The sequence below is a fragment of the Kwoniella newhampshirensis genome, chromosome 5 (assembly GCF_039105145.1).
Source record: "Kwoniella newhampshirensis strain CBS 13917 chromosome 5, whole genome shotgun sequence".
Taxonomy (NCBI): Eukaryota; Fungi; Basidiomycota; class Tremellomycetes; order Tremellales; family Cryptococcaceae; genus Kwoniella; species Kwoniella newhampshirensis.
In genome coordinates, this window is record NC_089959.1 from 985,457 (window position 1) to 1,012,063 (window position 26,607).

The following is a 26,607-nucleotide window of genomic DNA, read 5'->3' on the forward strand; positions in this document are numbered from 1 at the left end:
ATGACTTTGAGCCCGATAGTGACTTACTGTACAGAAAGCTGAAGAGATGAAGGATTGTTGATTGTTGATTTGGTTTGGTTTGTTACGAAAGCAGGCGCGATTCCATCAACAAACACCGCCAGAATAGACTCGCGCCTAAATGTGAGGTGTCTGGGGTCAAGGACTTAGGCGCGTCAAGTATTTCCGGCTAGAATCGTCAGCGATGATGTTTTGAAGAGTGTACAAGATGGGACAACATCGACATTCACTACCTCGTATGCGTTTCACGGACATCTGATAGTCGATAGAGCATCAACATGGCACCACGAGATGTCGGAAGGGTAGTCATGGATGGTGAGTACCATGTGATACGTTCGGTCCTTCACTTATTCTGATAAGCTGTACTGACTTTTTGCCATTTCGCCACCAGTCGCCTTCTTTGCAGCGTCCCAGGTGAGTTATAGTTTTGCTGCTCATGAGACGACATAGCTGACACCTATGCAGGTCGCACTGTATTATGCGCTTCGCTATGTCCTCTCTTCCATCGACACAAACCCTGGCTCGTCGAAGAAGTCCAAGGATAAGGGCAAGACGCTCCTCGCCCAAACCGGTATGACAGAAGCCGAATTATCGAAACTCGATTTGGACGAGTACGAGCAGACGATAGCGGGCGAGATCGTGCCTCCATCAGCTATCGATGTCACATTCGACAGTATTGGTGGACTGGACGATATAATAGCGAGTCTCAGGGAGACAGTCATCTATCCTTTGACGTTTCCGGAATTGTTCGGCAGTGGGAATGGATTATTGAGTGCGCCTAAGGGAGTGTTGTTATATGGACATCCGGGATGCGGAAAGACTATGCTGGCGAAAGCTTTGGCCAAGGAGAGTGGAGCGACGTTCATCAACTTACCTCTGTCAAGTCTGTAAGTCTTTGATCTTGACCTTTCAGACGTCTGGTTTATATTGTGTCTACCTTCACGATTGAGCTGACGTTCATGGCACAGGACGAACAAATGGTTTGGCGAATCAAACAAACTTGTAGCGGGTCTGTTCTCTCTCGCTCGCAAGGTGCAGCCCAGTATCGTGAGTGGTGCATGAACTGCCCAAATCCCGTATCCGCTAACAATTTCGGCAGATCTTCATCGATGAGATAGACTCACTGTTCCGAGAACGGTCTTCGGGCGATCACGAGGTCACGGCGATGATGAAAGCGGAGTTCATGACGTGAGTGACGATTTGGGAATCCGAATTAAGAAAGCAACTGGTTGACATATGCGTGCAGATTGTGGGACGGCTTAACCACCGGAAGTGAATCGAGAGTATTGGTACTCGGCGCCACGAATAGACCAAATGAGTAAGCTCATCTTTTATGACTAGCAGCGCAGCTGATACCAGCTTTCGTTACTCAGTATCGACCCTGCCATTCTGCGACGGATGCCCAAGCGATTCCCTATCAGATTACCGAACCACGAACAACGGGTGAAGATACTTACACTGGTATGTGCAGACTTGGCGGAATCACAGTCACGTAGATCGTTGCTCATGTCGTTAACTTATAACAGATGCTTGCACACACCAAACTTGCTCCCGACTTCTCTATATCACAGCTAGCCCGACGAACAGATGGTCTGTCAGGATCAGATTTGCGAGAGACATGTCGTAATGCTGCCATGGTTCCTGTCCAGGAAGTGATGAGGGAGAAGGGGAAGAGTGGGAAGGAAGGACTGGAAGCGGCTCGGAAAGAGGTAAGCTCACAGCGGAGTCGATCGGACGAGTGGTCCATGCTGATAGTCGATTTGATAGGGATTTAAACTCCGAGCCCTTACTTTGAACGATTTTGTGACGCATGATTCGCATGCTTATGCTCATGTAGAACCCAGCCGGAAACCGCCCGGAGCGTATGTGGAACCCGTTGACTAGAGTGCCTGAGAGCTGTATGGGATAGCGGGGATAGCGGAATCTTCTGTAGTAGAGCTTATATACAAACCAACCCATTCAGTCATGCCAAAAACGTGCGATCCGTCGAACCGGTAAAGATGAATGTCCGGGCAACTTTGTTTTTCAGGGTTTGTAACATGTGTGTGGTTTGAGACAAACTCGATTTAGTGGAAGGCACGCGTCCTCTGTCAATCCATCAATCCATCAATCCATCAAACCTATCAATCTATCAAACCCATCAATCAACGCTGAGCCCAGAATCAGAACAGTCAGCTCATATTCCTCTGCTCATCAAACTCGTAGCCTGCGATACTCGACACGGTTCAGCAGTGTTGTGTGGTATAGCATGCCTGGGCTACGGGACCGCGCGTAATACCCTTTGCAGCATCTGTCAGGTTCCCCTTCCTAGGTCAACTGTACCTGGAACCTCAACCTCACCATGTTAGATCCGCAGCTACCCTCTACGCCTCGAAAGCTGAACAGTCATCTCCAAGTCGAGAACACCGGTCCTTCCCCACGGATACCTTATCGAGCGACTTCCACTCCTCCACGTACCCCTCTGGCTCTACATACACCTCCACCTGTCTGGCGGACACCGCGAGCCGTCAGTCCACGTGAAGAGTATCCCGAATCCCCGACCAGCTTTCGTCCCAGAGTGTCCACCGAGTTCAAACCCCCACCGTTCTCACTGGGTCAGCCACCGCAACCTCGAAACAGGAGATTACCTAGAGTGATCAGGTCGCCGAAACGAGCTCTTGCCTATCTCTGCTTGCTTGGAGTCTTGGGATTAGCCGTAAAGATACTGAGTCGAGTAGGGAAAGAAGGACTTCTGGATGGCGGACTAAGAGTCGGTCGTCTGATATGGTATCAGAATCAAAGACATGTCGACGAATCTATTGACGACGGGTTGTGTCGGTTCGTCTCGCCCGTCGACGCCTACCAAAGAGATCTGAAACGATTACGGACACTACATTCATCTTCACCACATCACGACCCATTGTCTCATCCTCACCCACCACATAATCTCACCTCACACAACTCTCATGCTCATACGCGCTCACATCATCACACATATTCACCGACCGGTCACTTGCTCGTCTCATCAGATCCAGAGGCTCCTCACCCCATCCCCTTGTTACTGGACTTAGGTGAGAAACGGTGGGAAGAATTGCTTTCCCGACAATCGAGAACCTTATCCGAAGCAGTCAGAGAGTACACGAGCAGATATGGTAGGAGACCGCCGAAGGGTTTTGACGTGTGGTGGGAGTTCGCCATGCTGCATAATCTGGTCTTGCCAGATGAGTACGACAGGATCAATCTGGATCTCGCACCATTTTTCGCTCTGCCGACAGAGGAGATGAAACGAAGGATGCAAATGGTGGAGGATATGGCTGAGACATTCACGCTGGTAATTGAAGATGGTAAGGTGGACATACAGGTGAGTCCAGCGGATCATGATCTCCACTGGTCCTAGAATACTCCAGAGGTCAGATCGAGTGACTGCATCTTTTCAATATTAATCACCATCATTCCTTCTACCGCTCATTCGGACTGACGACCAATGCTGTTCTCTTTCACAGATCAAAGATCCAGGTGGACTAGAGTGGGGCGGCACGCTCCCTCGAGCAGCCGATACCGCCGGTCTCCTGCGTGCCTTTTCTCAACACTTGCCGAACATGCGAGCGACCTTTTCCATATTCGATCAGCCACAAATCTATCTTTCGTGGGCCAGACGAGGTTCTTTGGTCGATCTGGGCTTGAGAGGCGAGCACACAACCCATCTCGAAGAGACGGATAGCGCGCATGTAAAGCTATCAAGAAGTTGTGCACCGGATTCGAACTATCGGAAGGAGGAGGATCTCTCCGAGGGTGAGCGAAATCAGAGAGGAGGCTACGAGAACGATGTTGGCGGTGTACTGATCTCAAGGATTGAACAGGCAAATCGTTCATCTATGACAGTCTTGAAGCTGGAGACCTTTGCCAGAGTGAGTGAGAGGGAAACGCATTGTAGAAGCTGCGTTTCATCAGGCGCTCATGAAGACTGAATTAGATCCATACCTCATCCCGATACATGGTCTAACAATCGAACCACATGGGCACGATTCACACCCTAGACCACATACCCAGCTTCTTCCGCTCTTCAGTCTGGCAAAGACGTCAATCAAGTGAGCTCATTCAGATCTGCATATACGGGCTAGGCTGATGGGCCTGTCAGCTCCGATATTCTAATTACTCCGCTAGATCAATTCAGTGATAATCCGGGAAACGATCCAGCATGGGAGAACAAGACAAGCTCGAAGCTGGCTTGGGTGAGCAAATCGAGCAGCCGATGGGGAACAATGCTGAAGATTGTTCGTTGTGAAGCGAGGCAGTCCAACAGGTGTCTCCATGATGAGTTCGGATCTGGAATGGCGACAGGCTCATCGCATTCGTCTTCACACCTTCGCTCAAAACCGATCGTCAGAGCCATTGACTTTCATCGTTCCCGATCTCGGCCAGGAAGATGAGGAATATGTTACGGAGGAGGGTGATAATAGCAGCTCGAGTGCTTTACATCATCTTCAGGATCCCCTTTCAGAGAACGGCGAAGCTCTTCACTTCATAGAAGAGGTGGTGTCCACCCACGAAGCAATGAGCTTTTACTATGATATGAAACTTGCTGGCGAACCGATTCAGTGCCTGGAAGAAGATGGCACATGCGAGGCTATGCGGTAAGTGCGATCAAGGGCCACAACAGCAGTGGTGACTGATCTGTACTTTCAGCACTGAGATACAATGGGCACCACGTCAAAGGGGAGAAGAGCTAAATAGGCACAAGTTCCTTCTGGACATCGATGGAAATGGCTGGAGGTGCGTGAAAACAATGCCTATCATCATACTTGAGCCATATGCTCACATTCGAAGCCGCTTGTAGTGGACGATTCAGGAAGCTCATGAGCACCAACTCGGTTGTCGTCAAAATGACCATGTTCACCGAGTGGTTTCAGCCACATCTGATCCCGTAGGTCCCCCGCTGCTCTATGATCTCAAATAGGGAATCTGACTGACAGGAGCGTTCTGATAGATGGTTTATGTATATACCTGCGAAGCTTGACTTCTCCGATCTGACCGATATCATGGCTTTGTGAATATCAGTTCCCCCATAATCACGCCTCCTAGCTGATCTCTTGCTGAACAGCTTTCGAGGGACGCCCAACCACCCCGAACTCGCTTTCGACGAAACGGCTGCCGCACTTGCTCGGAATGGGGTAAGTGCGAAGCCATATGTCCGCGATGATAAAGCTGATCTTATTCCTCGTCGTAGCAATGTTTTGTACAGCGTATGTTTAGGGTGGAAGACTTGCAGGCATACATGATGAGGTTATTCCTAGAATATGCTGTGAGTACCAGCATCTCAGGAGGAGTGCAATGTCCTGACCGAGCTCCTAGAGAATCGCTGCGGACGAAGGGATTGATATGGATTTCTACCTCGAAGACGATGTGGCGGAAGCGGACGAGAGTGGGGAAGCCGCCGATGCAAGTGAAACGCAGTTCTTAGAGCAGGAGCCGGAGACCGGGGAAGGGGTCTCGCTTGTCAGCGCCGAGGATGTCACGGAAGACTCGAGCTGGAGCGAAGATGTCGGCACAGGGGACGAAATCGGGCACGCGGGAGAAGTAGGGACGGGACAACTGGAGATCATACCGATTGATGAGCTTGTGGATATTCAGCAGGTGGCGTGGGATAGCTCGCAACTGGTCGAAGAGGCGGTGATTGAGGCATAAGGTACTTTTCATGACATACAATCAGGGACTTGGGAGATCTGTAACATCAGTCTAGCACTATAAACATTTTGTCGACATGGAAATACCGTGCAACGTATGTTTTTGGCCAGTTCCACTCTTCTTGAGACCACAAAAACAGATCAGTGATCACGTGATGTTCCCCCCGCATCTGACCCCGCGTTGAGAAAGCCAGCATCCCGAGCGGAGGACGCCAGACAAAAAGGAGAGGTCTGTGCGTTGAACTATTGCGATACATGGAGGCATCTGTCTTCCTCTCTGTCTTTCGCTTTCGTCTTATTTCATACACATGTCGCGAAATAAGACTTCATCCAGCTGACGATGGTGTCAATCTTCTCGTTCCTATGGGGAAAGAAGAAGGCAAAAGGCACAAGCTCGCCACCTTTACCCTCTCGAGATGGACCGACAACTTCTACATCGGCCACTGCTCCATCGCCGCCAGACACTGGAATCGACACTGTATACCGTGCTAGGCCACGTCCTCCAGGCCGATTCCTCTCCATGAGATACAAGAAGAGTACCAGACCTTACGACCTATCGTCTCGACGAGCTAGCTCGGAGTTGTCGCGGAAGAAAAGTCAGATACGAACTTCTGGTTCAGGTATGGATTCGAGAGCGGGACTGGGGGATTTGACACTTCCCAAGCTGGATTTGGGTGGTGACCTATTACCTCCGGCAGGGACTGACGATAGCATGGGCCTGGGAAGAGTGACGTTAAGCAAGGAGGAGAAAGAGGTGCTGGCCGGACTGACGTGGGATATCAAAGAAGTGAAGATAGCGTTGGACGTCTTCGGGAAAACACTGAGAGATACTGGTGAGTGAGCATTTCGTATTCACAACATGTGATGGTCTGAGGGGCTGACACCACTGTAGGTTCAGATATCGTTGGGATTATGCTTCCTTGTCGACTCAACGCGGATCTGAAATACCAGCAATACCTCGTCGCTCTCTTCGCACTATGCACGAAACCTGAGCTCGTGTCTTCCTTCCCCTCCCTGTCGCCAATTCTTCTTGTTTCCTCTACCTCTTCGACCGTTTCTCAAACGTGGAACGAAAGGCTACGGATCGCGATCCATGAAGTCGGCAATCCCGTCGATCTTGCGGAAACCATCAAGTTCATTCTACGGCGTTCAACGACCGCCTCCGGAGGTATCGTCGATGACAAGACCTACATCAACTTCGTCCAAGATGAATACAACCTGTCCTATCCCCTCACGGCGTACGAGACGCTTTTGTCCCCGAAGCTGGAAGTCGAGGCAAGGGAATACCTGAACGAGATGTTCGAGCTCATAGCAGGACTGGCAACTCATGCGGAGACCAACTCGATGTCGAGTGGGAGACTGGCATACTTGCTTGGATGGTGGATATGCAGATGTGGAGATGAGAAACTGAAGGATTGGGAAGTCTTGTATGATAATTGGAAAACTGCTGGGAAGAAAGTGGAACATCTGTTGTATGCCTGGATAAGGTATTTGACGATTTGTTCTTTGCGTCGCACCGAAACCGACTGACTGATCAACGATAGATATCAATCAACTCGCCAGCAACTTCCGATTCGACTGCTTAATGCAGTCCAAGATTACCCCTTCGGCCAATCGTCCGCTTCGCCAGAACACCTTCCTGTTTCTCCACCTTCCACATTCCCTCGTCAGACCCTCCACGTTTCATTGGTGTATGATCATTCACTCGCAACGAGATCGCTATCACCCGAGCAGTTGATCAAGGCGGCGCTCAACGTGAAGCTGTCTGAAAAAGGCCCATTCCCATTTCTGTCTTCGCTGAGACAAGGTGAAAATGCAGATCCATTTCAAATCTTATCCGACGAATCGATTGCCTTCATCCGCCAGATCGGCTCTTGTTCGGGTGAGACACCTCCCGCTTCGCTCAAGGAGGACAGTCACAGAACACCGCAGACAACGACCGGCAACGGACCTCTGTATCGTCCCTTCTCGACAATTTCTGCCGCTCGCATATCCCCAGAAGGCCATTCTCGCCAGCAATCACAATCACAAGGACTTGTCGAAGACGGCTCATCAGTCGCACTTCGTAAACATGCGCCTGTAGATGAGAGAGGGACACGAGACAGTACTGTATGGGATGATTTCAAAAAGACTGGCTTTGGTGACTCCCCTAGCTCTGTTGGCGAATTAGGCCTGGCATTCTCCCCTTCCACTGTCTCCGCATCTACACCCCGACCTTCGATCCCAAAAAGTTTGACTAGTCCAGCATTCGCTCCAATCCATGAGGGCGATGCCGTGACATGGTCCGCCACAAGCAAAAGGGCGACCTTCCGGGACGAACATCATTTCAATGAAGCTCCTGTGGTCAGCTTATTCTGCGAAGCTGTTACTCAGGTGGATGACATCTTCCTACCATTCCTTGAGGACGCTCAACTTGACTCGACCAGTATCGCACACTGGCCTCCTTTTGCTTTGGTGCGCTTGGTAGCTCCTTTTCTTCCATCCTTACCTAACCAAGATTCCCCCGGTGATCTAGCTGTTCATACTTCTGAACCTATAGAGTGGCTCCTGGTGACGGTTGAGTACCGACCACCTCCTGCACCTATGCACGACACTGCTTCCGAGCATGTCACTCGTGCTATCTCCCCCAAAGCAGCCTCTACAACGTCAAGAATCAGCACAACGAGAGGCTTTAAAGATTTCGCCACCTCATTCAAGCGATCTTCTTCCTTTGCTACCTTCGCTGCCAGACCAACAACTGGTATGAAGAGAAGCCTTTTCGGAGGGTCGGCCAAATCGATCTCGAGGTCGACTGGTGGTGACCAAACACCCCAGGCTGAAAGCTCTGTCGTACTCGAGCATGATCTCCGAACTCCTTCCTCTGCTCAGTCCCTCACACCTACAGATTACACGATTGGAGAAATGGGCGAAATTGTCAAGATCCCCTCACCAACGCAGGAGTCGGTCGCAAATACTACACGAAGCAAGCAAGTCGAATCCGTGGAACTATATTCTACTGGAATCGCGGTCGAAACCACGGTGTCGGATTGGGCATATGTCGCCGAGGGGGCCGCTCATATTGTTTTCGGTTATCGAGGATCGATACCAGCATATACTGGCAAAGTGGTTCGGTTCCGTAAACCCACTACGATTTCGACTCCTGCAGCCAATGGCGAGTCTGAGCATCAGCGACTACTGAGAGTCTGGCGACAAGACTTACTTCATAAGCTCCTACCTGCCCATCTATTGGCCAGCGCCGAAGAAGTATGTGTCCATCAACAATGGTTCAAGGATCTGCTGGACCATGCAGATGAAGTACGGCCACAAGCGAGAAAGATGGAGGGGATTACATTGGCGGAGTCTGTTCATGAAGACGGCAGAGGCTTGCTGATGGAGGACATAACGGCGACGGAACGCGAAGAGGGGATTATCACTTTAGCTGTAGAGATCAAGGTAGGTCAAGCCGGCGTGACAAGAGACTTTCACATCAGCTAAATCGATACATCTCAGCCGAAGTGGGGTTTCTTGCCTCACGCAGAACACCTTGAACCACCCGAGTCCGTATCTATCAAGACACAGAACTGCCGATATTGTTTGCATCGCCATTACCGAGATCAAGAACGTTCCGAAGGGAACGCATTCTGTCCATTGGATTTATATTCTGGGGACGGCGAACGTATGTTGAAAGCATGGAAGGGTCTATGGGACTTGTGGACTCGAAGTGATGGCAAAATAAATAACTTGAGGGTTTTCGTGGATGGTTTGAAGGTATCTCCTGATCAGGCGAGTTGCAGGCTGCATATGAAGTACAACAACTGACACCAGCTTCTAGGCCGACAAGATTCCATGCGCCTCCGGGGAAGGGGGGCTTGCAGTAAGAAGTGCGCCTTTCCTCCTACCCCTGCTCAAAACTTCGCAAGTTCTCCCCTATTTGAGTAGTCTGCAGCGTAACTTGGACCCTACAGACATTTCGGACCTCATCGCCCGTTTCAGATCCGTGTATCCTATAGCCTCACTCTTCGAGCCTTCTTTGGTTTCTGACCCAACCGTTTCTGAGCTCGGAGAGTTCACCGATACGTATCTTTCGAACCCGACAGCCGGATCGAGCAGTGATTTGTCTTCCGGGGGATGGACTTTGCGACAACGACTCATTGCATACTCATTGTCGGCCATATTCAAAGATTGTTCGGTGATAGTGAAGACAACACTCGTGAGGTCGGACGATGGTGGATGGCGGGTAGTAAAAGGAGAGGGCAAAGGTTCGGTCAAGGTGATAGATTTGGACTTGAAGCCCATCAAGAATCTGAAAAAGTGGGCGGAGCTGGATGAGAATATTTGGAGGTACTGGTTGGATACCAAAGGTGGAGCGCCAAGCTCGTCAGACAACAAGCTCGAAGAGTCATCTCAGGCAGAAACAGAGGTGTATCCGGAAGAAGAAACGTCTTCGATTTCAAATTATGGAGGGGACGCAATTCCATCTCCGGTCATCAGGAGAGAGAGGTCGATGGCTCCGTCGCCTTCACCGTTAACAGAGGTGCGGGAGCTCTCATCTGTCGTTACACCGGGAAGCGCCCCGACTGAGAAGATTGCTTCATCGTTATCTCCCACGAATGCTGTGGACGAGGGTCTTCAGACAGGATCGCCTCAGCTTGGTGGCGAAATTGATGTATCATCTGTGAAGAAAGCAAATGATACAGGATCAGATCAGGAGGGTTCATCGAGTCCGGTGACGGGATTAGCTCTCAATGATATCAACAAATTTCCTGCCGAACATGAACCAACCTCCGATACCACCCTTGATGACAGGTCCAAGCTGTCCGCAGCAGACTCCGAATTGACGGCCAAGGGGAGACGACAATCTTTCGACGACGGTCAGCATGACGGAATCGAGTTCACACCCGGCAGTCTTCATTCTCGATCACCATCTATTCATGCCACATCTACCGAATCGAATTCTGCAAGAGCATTTACAGATACCGTCAGCCCAGCGCGACCGACAGGGGACACAGTCTCACTGTACGGTGGGGAGACGGAACTCGAAAGAAATTCGTCCATCGCGACTGACAGCTTTTGGCAAAAGGACGAACCACAACTGCACGATGACGAAAGTGAAGATCTAGCTGCGGTCACTGAGACAGACGCCGATGACAGTGGCTTGGCGGATGCCGCCCAAGAACCTGTAGACGGGCAAATAGCAAACCCGGTGGAGATAGTTGGAGACGAAGCCCGAAACAGTGCGGATTCCGTGAACATTGGCGAACTTCATCAGGCAAAAATAAGTTGTGCATCGGAGAACAAGGATTTCCAAGATGTTGTGATACATGACACAAGTGGCACGGGATCCAATCCAGCATTCACAACACAACTGATAGAGTATCAGACACACGCCTCGCCGTCAAGAACACTCACCACTAACCGAACTGCGACAAATGATGACTCAATGTCTGCCGGAAGTCCGATAAGTGGTGTCGGGAAAGTTATCGCATTACCTATACGGACCAAGGACGACGATGTTCCCGACCAAACCTCGAGGCAAGGCACCTCCTCCGATTCGGTCACTTCACCGCCGATTCGCCACTCAGGACCATACATACTATCCGAGCCTGTGTCGTTGGAGAAGAGTTCGGAGGCCGATCAAATTGTCGCCGAATCTCGCGCAGACGTCAAGGAACCCCTTGGCGAAGCTGGCAAGGACACCAATGTGTCTTCTGCCGCATGTTGAGCTTCGCCGGCGTAGCATCTTACAGTCCCTTCCCTAACCTCTCATCCCATCATCCTTCTCTTGCTAAACGTCTGGCTCGATTGGTCACCGTGCGCATGCTCTTCCATTCTCTACCCAAGTCTATTCTTGTACATATATTTGAGACGACGATAACGAATCACTACGGCGGTTACCATGATCAACCATATACATACCATTACATAACACAACATGCACGAATGATGACGTTACAAGTGTACCGGTCACGAGTGGATACAAATAAAGACCTAAACCATATATTTCGCGGATGAAGGGACAGACGAGCATATCATGTCGCCCATGATCATGATCAATGTGGTGTAGTTTGAAAAGATACGCGGAGAGCCATATAACAAGAAGATATGAGAAGACAGGAACAATAAAAAATGCCTCACTCCTACACTGCCGAACCTCACACTGTTCTTACCTACATCACATTCTCTCTTGCTCTGGTGGTGGGTAGAAGAATAAAACACCCTACCGCCACTAGATGGATCATGAACGGCCGCAGTCGGGGGGTATCGTACCCCTCCACCAACAGAGCCCGCACCTGGGTAATGGGTATGGGTCTGAGGGTGTAGTGGAGGGATGAAACGAGGTTCGACGTATTGGGGTAAGTATTGAGGTGGGGTTGGCGTTGTGGGAAGTGCTTTGCGATAGGTCGGATGATGTCGAGGTCGACGAGATCGATAGATGATCAGTATGATCAGGGTCACTATGACGAGAACGCCGATGATGATGCCTGGCCATTTCTCTAGTTAGCTCATATCTGCAGGGTTGATGATTGTCTTCCATAACGAATATCTGGTTGGAAAAAGAGGAGAACATGGACATGGATGTGGACTATGACTTACCGGCAATCGCACCCCCGCTCAATCCGCCGCCACCACTGCCAGTTGCACGAGTGGCAAATGGGCTATCTCGTCGACATGGGCCATCGCCACCCTGTCCAGTGAGGCTCATTCTGAGCGCTTGGTTGTCGTGTTTGTGTGAGAAGACTCGGGTGTTCGGTGAGACAAGAGGTGTCCTGAAGTATAAGACTCTAGAGAGCACGGTGGGAAGTCTTACTTGTATCGCCTACAGACTCAGCAAGAGATTGATAGTCTTTGACACTGGCTTCTGCTTATCTGGGGCTCGGGGTGGAGATACACAATCCAAGAGACATGACTCAGCCTTCACTATCAAGTGGAAAGATGTCAGAATAAGACGACTTGGTACAGATGCTGTGTCCGACAGTGGGGTGTGACTGTCTTTACGCAGACTTTGAATGACGATGGTCATCTCGCTGAATGATAAACCCTTCCATTCACTTTGAAGCTGCCCTCTTCTTAATCACAAAGGAGGGTACGGTTTCGGCATCCCAACATGTTTGTACGCGAACGCGACCTCCATTAACCCTCTCGAGAGTCCCTGGGTTTGCCACTGTTGTGTCGCTTTGAAGCCTGACCGGTCACTCTAGGTTGGGTTTTCTGTCCGAAGCGTTTTCGATTGTAGCCGGACAGAACGAATCATGAAGGGCAGGGTTGCTTGTGCCACAAGATGACCGTCAACGACCGGACGTCTGTCGCCATGGAGTGACGACCGGAAGGGGGATGGGGTTTTCATGCTGATGATGGTCTTCTGTACGGTGTTTCGCCGTCTGCTGGTAATCGTCACTGTGGGGACCAAGACCATACAGTGATCGAATCGGTGGATATGAGATTGGTATCGGTGAAAGCTCTACTCGATAAATCATGGTGGACTCCCTCCACCGCCGGACAAGAGACTGTAGGAACTCCCCTCCACCGGTGTCGAATCGAAACGCGTTCCAACCCATAATGTATGTGATGTCCCTGAACGCGTCGGTTGGTTTTGATGCGAGACCTGAATCTCTCATTTATTTTTCACTCACCCCGGACCCTTTTCCCAACCTCTCGCTTTGGTTCAGCCTCCTCTCTCGAGAGAGAGGAACATTACATCTCACTGGATTTCATCGTCACATCTTCGTCTTTCTCCTACACAGCTCATAATCGCATGGCACTCGATCTCTCACTCTGTAGCCTGTACATGTTCATATCGATTGCATACGAAACGACGATCACGAACATAGGATCATCATCCCAAACATATCAGCTCGGCCAAAACCCCAGCCGCGTCGCGTTCATTCATTGGGACCACACCCATCACCCGACTTCCACTCATGTCCATCGCCGCACACCGTCCTCAGTCTGTAAAATTCACCAATGCCACACCTGATCACGAGGAGATACATGCTAGTCCAAGCTCGTCGCCTGCTGCTGCCTTGGTACCGTTGAGCTCAAGTCCGAGTAGAGGAGGTCCGAGCGAGGTGATGCCTCTGGGGGCGAAGAGGACCGTCTGTGAGTCGTCGAGTCCTCAAGCATGGTGCGAAATGGACCGCAGCAGAAATACATGCTGATCGTTCTTGACTGATTTGACTTGAATCCTCCAGCTGTGTCACGTCGCGCCGTCATATTCTCGCCACAAAACGACACGAAATACTTTCATTCTGACGATTCGATCATCCCTTCCTGCAGGGCACCTTTACATCCTCAATCCATCCGTGCATATCCTGAATCAGATCCGATCACCCCACTCGACTCACCATCCCTCGCTCGAGGTAATCGCGACCCGTTGTCGGAAACTCCGACCCTTGTGCGAAGTATACTGAAATCTCGAGCTCATCAAATACGGTTGGCAGCCTCTGTCGAAGAAGGCACACTCAACAACAAAGAAGCGGCCAGGTTGTTAGTCAGCGGGAAGAGACCGAGACTGCTCGCGAGAGACTCGTATCAGCTTGCCATGTTGAGAAAAGCTGCTGGAGAAGGTGTGGCCGACACACCTGACAGAAAAGGGAAGGGTAGAATGCCCGACGAAGTGCCTGGCTCGGATGATAGTACTGCCTCAGGCGCATCAGGAGGCAAGGTAGCCACCGAAGGAGATGACCTAGGAGAGGAGGGTAGCTCGGAAGAGGAAGAGGAGGAAGTCGAGCAAGATGGAGCACTTGCTACCGGATCGCTCATCAACATCATTCTCAACGGAACGGAAGACCTTCTCACTCTGGAAGAAGCATACAACACTCTGACGCAACGGCTGCGACAACGTATACCGACCGATGAGGAGCGAAGAGATCCGCTTTCGCCGAATTTCGAGGACGGTGTGCGGATAGCGACGCAACCATTGAGGGACGAAGCACCAGCCATGGTACGAGCTGTTCAGCGAGATCTTCAGAGACTTCTCGGTAAATTACCAGGAAACGAATTTGGGACGAGCGAGCTGGACTCATCGCCATTCAGAGACCTTCTGCCGTTGCGCAACGGTACACCGATAAGCCAGCGTGGTCGATTCACTCCCTCTCCTACGCCTGGTGCCAACGGGCTGAAGAGTTCCCCGACCAAGCCTGCTCGTCAAGGTTATACTGAAGCGGAAGTTCGATATAGACGTGAATCCTCCGGAGTCGGTGCGGCGGTCCTTCGATTCTTGGCTTTCACCTTCCACACATCTCTCATCTTCTCTTGCTTCTCAGAAGCCGATCTACAAGCCATCCTTGAGCAGGTCATGATCATTCCTCGCACACCAAAGCTTCCTACACCTAATCCGAAACGCACCTACTACCTTTCGATCCTTTTACTCGCCCAAATGTCCCTCCCCTCAGCTTGCGTTCATCCTATCAAAGACAAGATCCTTCGGGCTGTCGAAGGTGCCATCGCCGATACTTTAGGAGCAATGGGAGGTACAGTATCGGGCAAAGAAGGACCAAGTGCTACCAAAAAAGAAGGTTATCATGCCTTGACCAACTTACTTTCCAACTACCCGTCGATCTTCTTTACTCACTATCCCGATCTCCTGGCCAGCTGTTTGCGAGGCATGGCTAACCAAAGCAATCTCGTCCGATACAAAGCCGCCGCTGCCGCTTGCGCATTCGCCAGAGCGAAGATCACCATTCTCACCACCACCCAATCTCATCTGGTCAACAACTCCGATGTCTCAGCTCGAGAGGTTTGGAACAAAACCAAGACGATGGTACAAAAGAGTGAATTCTTCGTTGTATCGCACCTCAAGAGCGCCCTCAAGATGCCCGGGAAATCCAGCCCAATCTATGGCAAGGACGGAGAGAAAAAGACAGAGTGGCATGCGCTGGAGCAGGTGCTGAAGGATTCGGTTGGTTCGACAACGGATGTACATTGGGCTTGCGCCGCTTGGGCAACACTGGTGACCCTTATTGGCTCAGCCTATGGCTCCTCTGGGTTGTCATTAGCTTTTGACCACATTATGGACGTGAGTTGCAATGAGCTTTGGCAGTCACCTATCGCTGACGTTTCTCCAGCGTTCACTACAACCTTCAACAAACGTCGTCCGACCACTTCTGGCGCGTGCAGCGTGGAACCACGCGATTCACGCTTACCTTTCTTCGGGTTACGCATCTTCGTTCTCAGATGGTGGACACCTTGTTCGATCTTACAAGCCTTTCGCCGCTTCTTCTCAGCAGACGGTTGAACAACGGACTGCGACACTCCAACTCCCAGTCAGCCTGGCGTTGTCGCGTGCAACCGACAAAATGTCGTACGCTCGAGCATTGGTTTCGAGTAAAGGAGAAACCCCAACACATAATGTCTGGCAGCGTTCAGAGAAGACCAAGAAATTGCAATGGCTAATTACCTGTGGCCTCGGCGCAACCGCAGTGGTGTACGCTTACACAGGCATGGCGATTCATCATGACGAGCAACCCGCGAAAGAAATGTCTGTGATATCTGGTCTCCCATCGTCCGATGGGGTTCCAATGCCAGATCTAACACCTGAAGAGAAACGGTTGCCCCGTCTGGACAATGCATGGGAAAAGGTCGTGCATCCTATGTTGCGCTCGTTCTTTAGCATCTGTGGCGTTGACCCGCTCACTGTCCACGGATGGACAATTTTCGACGCGATCACCAGCTCCAAGATCGATTCTCACGCGTCTTGGAGCCTTGATCGCCTCTTAACCTCACAGTACATGGATGGAGTCGTCTTCAGTAGAGAGAAGGACGCCGATTTTGCGGAGTTGCTTGAGGAGATTGAACGAGAAGGGCTTCATGCCTCCGACATCCCTTCTTGGGGCAAGTTCTGGGCAGCGAAGCGTCTTGGTCGACTGTTGGTCCTCTTCGACGAAGCTCTATCAAGCATTCATGGGCTCAACAAACTCTCCAGCGTCGAGTGGGTCAAGAACGAAAACGAAACTCCTCTTATTCCTTTACCGTTATCCAACGTGTGGTCAAATCTACTGCACGCACTGACGTCGATTAATATCCACAATGCGCCTCCAACGCCTCTTTTTTTGGCAGGTCTTCAAGCTGTGACCCGACATGTCGTTCAAGTTTTCAACCGCGATCCGAAAACTTACGTAGCGATCGGTCAAATCGACGAGAAAGGTGAATGTATAATGGATGAGAATGAAGTCCGAATTGGAATCACGACGCACCTGCTCAATCTGGTTATCAAGATTTTGGGTGAAGAGGTCGTCGGTACGATGAGGCTGCGTCTTGATCAATCGCCAATTTCGGAGCAGAATACCGTGCTTGGTCAGCTTGCTTTTGGTGGCGATAGCAATGGTAATACGACCCTTGCTGGAGCGGTCTTAGGCCAATTGCTTCGGTCCAAGACGCTGAGCGCTCCTGTATTGCCCGCGAATCAAGCAGTCTTCAAAGCTCTCGTCCAGAGAGTGCTAGAGGTGGGTTGTGCCCCTGGTTTCGCCGGCAAGCTGCTGGGGGATATCACCAATGCAATGCCCTTCTTGTTCGAAGAGTGCGAGGAGGTACAACTGGATATTTGGCGATTGATTGGTGAGATTACAAAACCCTTTCTCGAAACCAAAAGCATAGGGCTGACTGTGCGTTCATTCAGCGACCAAATGGACTCAAGTCATCGATCTGCAGCCGTCCTCTGCTATTGGAGCTGGAACGAACCATACTGGCGCCCTTCTCGTTTCATTGCTCTCAGGACCCTTCCGAGGACGAGATGTCACATCCTATTGGCATCAAAACGCTAGCCAAGATGATCTTGCGATCTGGCAGTCTTTGCTCAGAGTGACCGTTCTGCGATTCCGAGCTAAGAGATTCGGAGCGAACTTTGGAGTGTTGGAAGCTTTGGCAGGTCATCTGACCGATTTCCTGGAAGGGGAAAAGACCAGGTGAGTTTGCGCGTGATATTGAAACGAACGCCAAGCCGTTGCTCACAGAGACGAACAGCTCGACAACGATCACCCTCTCCTGCCTCGCTGCAGCTGCTTCGTGGATGTCTTTCACACGTTCCGAGCACAGCCAATCTTCACCTTGGCATATCGACGAGAACTATGTGCCGGTCGATTTCCTCACTCTCGTCAGCAATGCACTCGAAGAATCCTACCCTGGCTCTGAGACGCAGGCTGCAACGTCGCAGGACTCTCAGACTCAAGCAAGCGGTCCTGTCATCTCACCAGCAGTGTCTGAGCTCCTTGACAATCTGAGGGTAGCGTTTGAGAGAATGCCCTCGGAGTACGTGCATCATGTGTTGGAGCCTACGCACAAAGGGGTCGCGGTGTGGCTGGAAGACAGGGACAAGATCGCCTCAACGGAGATGAATCAGAATGTGAGTAGATCGGAACCGTCTGTCGGGGAACGGGATGTGGGCTGATAAACTGAGGTCATCGTGCAGCTCGACAACCTTTACGTGACTCTGCTGACCAGACTAGGCGACTCCATTGTTGCCAACCATCTGCCTGCCAAATCCGATGCCATGAACTCGCTTGTCGATATCTTCGCACCTCGTCTCTCTCGTGCATCAAGCTCTTCGGTTCCTTTCGCCTTCCAGGCTTTCTGGCAGAACGCTTTCGGAAATGTTCAAGGCTTGGACTACTCCGACGATGTAGCCGGGTTCTTGAAGGATGTGCTAGCTGCTGTTCCGGGAATGATCGCGGTCCCTGGTCTTTCGGTCGAAAGTGAAAGTCAGATGTCAGAAGAAGAGAGTCAGGCAAAGTATCCTCATGCCCTAGCAGCGAAACCTGCTCCTCAACCGATGACTGAGCTCATGACCGTGGAAATACCCCCGGCGACCACTGGCGGTTACGACGCCGACATCTCTCAGTCTGTCGACGACACGCAGCCCCAGCAGACACGTGGAGCTCAGATTGATGAGACAATCGTTGAAGAGCATGAGGACATCATACCCGCTCCTGCTTCGCCGCGTAACTCGGAGGCCAGTGAAGAGCGACATGTGTCGGATCAAGCATCTCCACAGGATCTTTTGGCATCCGGTGCAGAAGACGTCTTTGGTCCAGCTGCTTTGACGAAGAAAAGGGCTACAAAAAGGAGAGGTAGAAAGGGTGAAAAAGCTGTCGATGTCAATGGAAGAGGAAAGAGAGCCTTATCTGAAGCGCAGTGTGAGTTCACCGCGAACCAAATAGGTCGACTTGAAGGATCTAACTGACATGGTCTCGTCTTCTCAACAGCTTTACCGGAAGCCAAAAGACCGAAACTCACAAGCACCGCTCAAAGCGAATCGATGCCGGAAATCAAAGCGGCTCCTCTTGTTGAAGACTCGGACGAGGAGTGCATTGTTGTCCAACCTTCGCCTGGATACTTCAAGCCAAGAGGCATGGTGCCGCCTTCAGGAGACGTGTCACCCTCCGCTCCACCGGAGGTTGAGCCAAAGGTAGAAGAAGCACAAGATGATATAGAGACTGAGACCGAGGCTGAAGTGGAAGCTGAGGTAGACAAGAACCAGTCAGAGACCCCGGCAGTCGAAATTGTGCCGGAATCGAGACCTCGAACTCGACCCCCACCTATCGCTATTATTCAGCCGCATTCCGGTAACGGGTCACAGGCTGGTAGTCCTACCCTTACTCGACCATCACTGCTTTCGTCGGCGAGTCGATGGCTCTCGCGAGTCCCTTCTTTCCCGTTCTTTGCTCCTTCGTCGGTCCCCACGACAAATGATCAGCCCGTCAATCAAGTCCTTGGTTCGGACGATGTCATCTCACCAACGAAGCTTGTGTCAACATCTCCCGAACGAGTGACTGGGAAGAAAACGCGCAAAAGAAAGATTTCTTCTTCTTTCCCATCTGGCTCAGAATCTTTCTCGGAGGATTCCCAGATCCATTCACAGGATAATGAGTTCCCTGGAACACTGTCGAGGACTTCTTCAGCATCCTCGATCAACTCGGTCGGACAAAAGAGGAGCTCTTTGATTCCGGTGGTGGATCTGACGGAACGCCCCGTGAAAAGAAAAAGGTCGAAATCAAGGGAATCGATCGTGCCTGACAGTGCGAGTGACGACAGGGGGGCAGAAGAAGGAGATGCAGTGGAAGCAAAGCTCAAGACAAGAGGACGGCAACGAGGAGGAAAAGGGAAGGGGAAAGCGAAGGAGATTGCACCTCCGCCACCTACTCATGCATCAGTGGAGGAAGATGAGGAGGATGAGTTGCTTTTGAGTCCCGAATCTGCGAGGAGGAGAAAGAGGGAAGAAGAGGAGGCAATTCGAGTTGAGCAGGCTAGAGCGGGGCTGATTGTTGAAGAATCACAAATCAGCGAGAGTATCAGCGGTAGATTTGCGGGTGAGTATCAACTTCAGGGTCAAGGCCGGCAGTCAACTGATCAACCTTTTACCTCGATAGATGCGCCTAACGATCCCTCCCCTTCCAAACGACCCTCCCTGGGCCGTGTACCTCCTTCCTTGCCTTCTCCACCCAAGACACGTTCTCGAAAACGAAATCAACTGGTGGCTGCGCCGACTGCGATTCAGCTATTACCTCCTCAACCGGGATTGGGATCCGGCGAGACAGGTATCCTGGCATCACCCGCGAAGAGAACAGCTCAACAGAACAGGATCCTGTCGATGGTTGACGAAGCAGCGAAAGCGAAAGAAGTGATTGAGAATCTGGATTATCAAGGTGTGAAAGCTTTGTTGAAGAATCTGAACTCGTTGAGAGAAGCAGCGGAAGAGAGGATGATGTCGAGATTGGAAGAATTGAGGAGTGGGAGAAGAACTTGAAAGGTATGAGGTGGGTTTGTCCAGTCAAAAGAAAAGAAAGGAAAGGAAGAAAAGTGTTGTAATCACAGTTTGTAGACGATATCTGTAGGTTGAGTCGGTTTCTTGGTCGGTCGATCAAAGACACTGTGTGTCGAACGTCATTTGCATATCTAGATTCATAGTCAGTAGTAATAGTAGTGGTAGGCAGTACGTTTAACGAAGTCAGTCAACAGATGATGAACGAAACGAATCATGATCATATTTGGCTCACATGACGTCGCCGGGCGTCGCATTCTTACTGAACCGTATTGCTAGTGGTCGAAGGCATATGATCATGGTCGGATACCTGTTTTCTTTCTACACCACATACTACGCTATCTGATCTGGCGATCATACCCTTGTCTCATGCTATGCTAATCGCCCCCTGTCTCAATATACAACCACCTCCTTCTCCTCGCTCCGCTCCGCCCTCACCCCGTGTCGATCCCAGAAATCTGAATCTCAACCTACCTGCCCGCCGCTCTCGATTTCTTCTGTCTAGCTTGTAAGATTGCCTGGATGACATCTGCGTTCTTCTCGTAGATCCCTTTGTAGACCTGTTTCTGGAGCGGAGACAGAGATATCGGGACGATGATCTCGATCTGAGACGAAGGACAATCGGTTGGGATAAAGACGACGCCGTCAGCTCATCGTTAGGTTTAGGTCTATGTCAACAGGTAGAGCAGCTGAGAATGGAGAGCAGCTGAGAACCCACCTTGGGAGGCAACTTCAACACGTCCGCTTTGATCCTTCTCAGGATATAAGGCTTGATCATCTCGTGCAATTCCTGGATCAGACCTTCGTTCAAGTTGTCGAATCTCTGCTCCAGATCCCAAAGATCCCTGTACACACAACCACATGAGTGATTGTCTTTCGTTGATCGGTGTGGTCAGGGTCCGACTCACTTGAACGTGCTCGGATCAAGGAAATTGAGAAGGTTGAAGAGTTCTCGAAGGTTGTTGTTGAGCGGTGTCCCAGTCATGAGGATACGATGAACACTGTTGAGCGTTTTGAGCCGGTTGAATATCAGACTGTCGTCCGATTTCACTAGCCGTCAAGTGTGAGCGCCATTCCTTCCTGCATATGACGTCGGACTACTGAGGCGCCGACAGATAGGGTCCCGACAACCCACATCGTTGCCCCTCGTCGATACACAACACCTCCCATCGAGGGATGTTCGCAAACACCCTGAAATCTGAACCCGTAATTATGTCGTATGTGGTGAGGACGATATGGCTGAACGCGATCAACGATCTGTCAGCTTGCAGTCGGTTCGCAGGAGACGACGTCAGATAGCTGAACTAACGCTTTCAGACCGGCCGCTTTGCCCTGCATGCCTTTGTGGAAAAGCTCGTACTTGTTTATGATCTTACGCGCTGTAACGAAAGGTTAAAACCGCGTCGTTGCAGACCGATTCGTTGCAACGACTCCAACTTACAAGCAGCTTCTCCATAGTATGGTACCTGTACTTAGATTTTTGAGCTAGACCCCATGAACAACAATCTGGAAAGCATAGACTCACCACACGTATGTGCGGGACCCATTTCTCGAATTCTCGTACCCAGTTTGTGATCGTCCTGCATGCGGGTGTATCGGCTTTGGCCCCTGGGCTACCGAGATTCAGGCGGTAAAGCCGAACACTCACGAATTGGGTACGATGACCAGACTGGGGTAGATATGATGCTCATCTGAGCCAAGATACCCTAGTACGGACGCGATCTGGATGCTACAAGGTTCCACATACATCTTCAGCAATTGACGATGTACTCTCGGAAAGAGAAAAGGCTTACGTCTTCCCTAAGCCCATGTCGTCCGCAAGAATACAACTCTCTCGCCTGAAATGCTTGTACAGCAGCCACTGGAAACCTTCCATTTGGAACGGCATAAGTTTCTTAAGGCACACATTGTATCAGCCATAACTCTATGGTCGTACAACGACGTCTTTGTCTCAGTTTGACTGAGGTTCATAGCACTCACGCCTCCAACGATACAGTCCGGCTGCTCTTGAGGTGGCACAAATGCTCTGGCAGCGTCGGCATCCCGTTGTCTGCATTGCGCGGTCGATAGGACTGGAATGTTGACCCTTCTGGATGCCAGGAACCGAGCCAAAGCCCGCTTGTAAGCAGGATAGAGAGAGGAAGTCGTAAGTGGTGGTGTATCCCAGCTTGCTGTAGTCAAGGGTTTCAGCTGGAAGCGATTGTTCACTGTGGAGTGACCAGCTCACATTGGTCGTACTGCAGGTCATCCCATTTGACCTTTTGACGCAAAGATAGTATCATCATTTCTTGATGCTCGGCAGTTAGCATGATTGGCACTCACCAAACACCAGCTGACCAAACCCGCTATTTCGTCTACGTCGTTTCCTTGAAGCTCTCTGCCAGATCTCCTCTCCCACTCATCGATCTCCATCCGCATCTCAGGTGGAGGCTGAATGCCATCTTTGACGCCCAGCTTCGCCCTCGTCTCTTCTACCTGACTTGGCTGTGCTTGAGATGTACGACCACCAGTATCAGTGGGAAGTGGACTTGACCGCCCTGAAGTAGATGCGGATACTGAAAGGACTCGTCGTTCCCTATGTTGCAATGTCTGCTTTTTCCCCTTAGGTGGAGGCAGGAGCATGACTTCCAGGACTCGATCGATAGTCTGTGATCCGACATGAGTTTGTGTTCACCTTCATAGACCGACTGACTCACACTCCACTCGACGGGTAACCGTGCCGTGGCTTCGGGTCCTGGCCCAGCGCCAATCCATTCGTCCCTCCCCCGTTCTCCTCTAGCATGGGTCGCTCTACTAGGTCCAGATGCCATGTCCTCTGCCTCCATGACGTTCGCGATGGTGGGCTGTGCCATATCATCGCCTCTTGCAGCCAGTGTCTCGTCCGTGACCAAATCTAGACTGGGGCCCTTCTCTAAGAAAATGCGCAATTTCGGAGCAGTTGTGATTTGTAACCACGAATGAGGGACCCAGGTGACCTATAGTCGAGAGACGTCAGCGTATCCTTCTTATCACAGAGTAGTACCTTGAATGCATACATGTCGGAAACCACGGCCCATCCACTTGACCAGATATTCTCTCGGTAAAGTGTCTTTCCAGTTGGCCTTCTCGTCAGGCTCAAGCGCCGGCTCAGTCGCATCCGCAGGTGATGGGCGCCAAGCAATGATCTACGATGAGGTGTATGAATCATTTTCTCACTTCACGCAACATTTCCTGCTCGTGTCAAAGTTGTGATCACCCACACTGTCAACGGCCCACACCCATTCTCGACAATCATGACAGATCCATGCGCTTCCTTCTTCCGTGTTCCGTTGGTAATGATCTGCTATCTCCGCCAGTCTTGGCCTGGTTTGCAATGAAGCCGGTGCTTCAACTATGTGGAACAAATATCAACACAGACACTACAGGCGACTGCTGTGAACTCACGATGTTCGTAATGCGCACACCGCTTGCACCGCCAACATCTGAACTGTATCTTGTCTTCCTCATCGTCTTCGTCTTCTTGAGTGATGTCTGGCTTGTCAAGATCCATCTTCTCGTGTTCGGGCTGATCCTTCTCTTTCTTTTTCTCCTCCTCTTTCTCTTTCTCCTTTCGTTTGCCTTTCCTATCGCCGTTGACATCGACCTCTTTGATATCAATCTTGATACCTTCGCTGTTGATCGCAAGCTCGATAGGTTTGAGGAGCTTCTCTTCGTGACACACGAAACACTTTGGGTCCGCCTCACATCTTGGACATGTGAATTTGGTCGATTCGTCAATCTTCACAGATCGACGCGGCTTTTCACCGGGCGCGGGTGGTCCTTCTTGATCGAGTAACATGTGGAGGACTTCCTTCCTCGAGTTGGCATTGAGGCATCCCTGGGACAAGTCGAAGGGATGAGAGTCGTTAGCATGTTATACTTGAAGCCAACCAGACACAGATGCAGAGGAGATGAGACCGTGAAACCAAGATGCCTCACCCAGTGACTGGCCACCACACATTTGTTACACTGAGCAGGGATCAGCAATTGACACCATTTTCATGAGCAGAAGACTCACTTCCAACCACCCCTCGAGAGATTCTGCCAGCTCTTCGTCGCTGATCCTATCCTCATCCTTTTTTCTCTTCCTGTTCCCCTTCTTCTTTCTCGCGAGTGCTCGTTCAAGAAGGTCGTCGGCAGGTCCGCGCGAGCATTTCTCACACCACTAGCATAAGAGGGCAGATCAGCTTCGTCGAAATCTAATATGCCTGAAGGGAGAAGTACGACACACCGGTCGATGATTGTATATGACGTTATCCTCCACTTTCGGCTTTCTTCCCGATCTTGTTGGCTTCTTCTTTCCTCTTCGCTTGTTCTTCGATTCAGATTCAGAGGTATCATCAAAATTGCTTTCACTTTCCAACTCATCCACCTCGGACTCTTCTTCTCCGAACGCAGAAGAGGATGAGACTATCTGCAGTTGGTCTTCATCGCTATCGTCTCGTCTTCTTGACAATATTCTGGCAGTTGGACGGGGCTGCATTTTTCTCAGCGTCATGCGCCGTTGACGACTTGGTTCCGAATTTTCAGAGTCCAACGAGAGGATCGAAATTGATCTTCGTGTCTGTTGAGGATCATGTCAGTCTAATGCAGAATAACACAAACTCTGCAGCAAGTGAAGAGGATGTGGAACAGAAAAGGAGTTTTGTATGTTGATCGTGATGATATGTGTCGGACGTCCTTTGTACTGCAATTACAAAGGAAGATTCGCGCTTGGACCACATGGCTGAACTCACAAAGGGCTGCCTCAATCTTGTTCTCTCTGATATTCTCCCCGCCTCTTCTCTCTCTTTACCTTTGCGTGTCGTCGCAGCTCTCCCCCTTCTACTTCGCCTGAGCGCCACCCCATCACTTCCTTCGCTCTCAGTATCTCCGCTGTTGTCCTCCTCCTCCTCCTCCCCTTCACTATCCGAGCTGACTTCGAGTACATTCTCTCCATCGTCTCCATGATCTAAGCCATAAGAAGCAGACGATCCGCTCACTCTCCTTTTTCTCTTCGCGCCCGTGATCCGTATCGACGATGGAGAACGGGATGAAGAAGCGGCTGACGAGATCATCGGGAGTTTTCGTCGGGAGAACGTCGTGGGAACGGAGCTCGAGCTGGGATGAGCGTACGAGTATATCTTTGAGAGTGGGAATAGAGGAATGACCACCGTCGGCTCTCCCTTCCTGCGAGGTTGTGATCGATCACGGCTTTGTGACAGACCGGGTCGGGCGGGGTCGACTACGATGACGGAGCTGATTCCGGTGGTCAAAGCACTGAGTGGGGGATCCACATCCATACTGCTTGTGTCTGATGTTTCTGTTTGAGCCAATCTGGAAGACCGCCCAGCTTCGTCGAACAGGACCTGCCCAGCATCGGAGTCAGATCCCGGGAGAGGTTGAGAACTTCTAGATGGTCTCGGCCCATATTCCACCCTCTCCTGTTCTTCTACTTCGTTACCATCATCATCAACTGCAGGGTGGTGGTCGACATCAGTCTTTGACCTGGCCAAAGTGGTAAATACTCGGACGGGTGAAAAGTCGTTATCGCTCATCGCCAAAGGATCGGAAGAGATTGCTGTTTGATGGGGTGAAGAGGTAGCTGATTCGTGCTCGGTCTCATCGTTCTGAGCTGAAGCGGGGCCGTCCACTTGAATCATATCGATCAAATGGCGTCGTACGCAGATTGAGGGTCCCTCCTCTCAGCGATGATCGACAACGGGCGGTCTGTGAAATGTCGATCAACATTAGGAAGACACCTTATCATCAACGCGTTTCACGACTTTTGGCATTTGCTTTTACCCCGCACTGTTTGGTCCGTTACCCCGCAACACATGATCCGTTTGAGATTGCCACATCGACAATTCCCCCCCCCCCCGGTGCCTCGGCGATATGTCGAGTACTTGAGCGGGTCCGTGCTTCAGGGGTAAGTCAACTTGAAAAGCAGAACGAGATGCCACGTTTCAGGAACAATACGGGAAGCAGCAGTAAAAGTGATAGTCATTTTTATTATTGTTACTGGCGGATCGGGGAATTGGCGGAAGCAAAGCAGCAGCAGCAACAGCGACATGACAAGCGACTGAAGTGACCGATACAACATCACACACAACACACGTCTCATCTTCTTCTCTTTCTTCCTCTTCATCTTCGTATCATCGCCCATCTCATTGAGTCAAGCCTGCCTTCACCCACCAC

At 50.9% G+C, this 26,607-nt stretch overlaps 5 protein-coding genes across 5 annotated transcripts; 4 read left to right on the top strand and 1 right to left on the bottom strand.

Moving 5' to 3' along the window:
- Positions 1-296: 296 nt before the first annotated feature.
- On the top strand, positions 297-1,902 carry IAR55_002926 (uncharacterized protein; the record flags this gene model as incomplete). Its single annotated transcript, XM_066946037.1, has 9 exons — positions 297-333; positions 410-432; positions 484-905; positions 987-1,065; positions 1,118-1,206; positions 1,265-1,336; positions 1,392-1,479; positions 1,545-1,727; positions 1,786-1,902. 9 exons carry the CDS (start codon positions 297-299, stop codon positions 1,900-1,902), a joined length of 1,110 nt encoding a protein of 369 aa, XP_066803538.1.
- Positions 1,903-2,359: 457 nt separating this feature from the next.
- On the top strand, positions 2,360-5,682 carry IAR55_002927 (uncharacterized protein; the record flags this gene model as incomplete). The annotated part of the gene is made up of 12 exons (XM_066946038.1): positions 2,360-3,358; positions 3,501-3,789; positions 3,858-3,905; positions 3,971-4,085; positions 4,136-4,229; positions 4,285-4,631; positions 4,684-4,770; positions 4,835-4,921; positions 4,985-5,044; positions 5,099-5,168; positions 5,225-5,299; positions 5,350-5,682. The coding sequence occupies 12 exons, from the start codon at positions 2,360-2,362 to the stop codon at positions 5,680-5,682; spliced, it is 2,604 nt and encodes an 867-aa protein (XP_066803539.1).
- Positions 5,683-6,021: 339 nt separating this feature from the next.
- IAR55_002928 (uncharacterized protein) lies at positions 6,022-11,382 on the top strand (the record flags this gene model as incomplete). The annotated part of the gene is made up of 5 exons (XM_066946039.1): positions 6,022-6,514; positions 6,574-7,168; positions 7,226-9,113; positions 9,171-9,443; positions 9,493-11,382. The coding sequence occupies 5 exons, from the start codon at positions 6,022-6,024 to the stop codon at positions 11,380-11,382; spliced, it is 5,139 nt and encodes a 1,712-aa protein (XP_066803540.1).
- Positions 11,383-13,579: 2,197 nt separating this feature from the next.
- IAR55_002929 (uncharacterized protein) lies at positions 13,580-20,397 on the top strand (the record flags this gene model as incomplete). Its single annotated transcript, XM_066946040.1, has 8 exons — positions 13,580-13,757; positions 13,850-15,675; positions 15,725-17,213; positions 17,275-17,560; positions 17,619-17,997; positions 18,064-18,787; positions 18,857-19,960; positions 20,021-20,397. 8 exons carry the CDS (start codon positions 13,580-13,582, stop codon positions 20,395-20,397), a joined length of 6,363 nt encoding a protein of 2,120 aa, XP_066803541.1.
- A 485-nt stretch (positions 20,398-20,882) lies between these two features.
- On the bottom strand, positions 20,883-26,072 carry IAR55_002930 (uncharacterized protein; the record flags this gene model as incomplete). Its single annotated transcript, XM_066946041.1, has 20 exons — positions 20,883-21,017; positions 21,131-21,257; positions 21,321-21,462; positions 21,548-21,651; positions 21,722-21,791; positions 21,854-21,878; positions 21,938-21,992; positions 22,061-22,141; positions 22,206-22,306; positions 22,393-22,583; positions 22,640-22,670; positions 22,735-23,058; positions 23,109-23,387; positions 23,448-23,576; positions 23,652-23,782; positions 23,836-24,268; positions 24,370-24,399; positions 24,449-24,595; positions 24,662-24,994; positions 25,167-26,072. 20 exons carry the CDS (start codon positions 26,070-26,072, stop codon positions 20,883-20,885), a joined length of 3,774 nt encoding a protein of 1,257 aa, XP_066803542.1.
- Between the last annotated feature and the right edge of the window lie 535 nt (positions 26,073-26,607).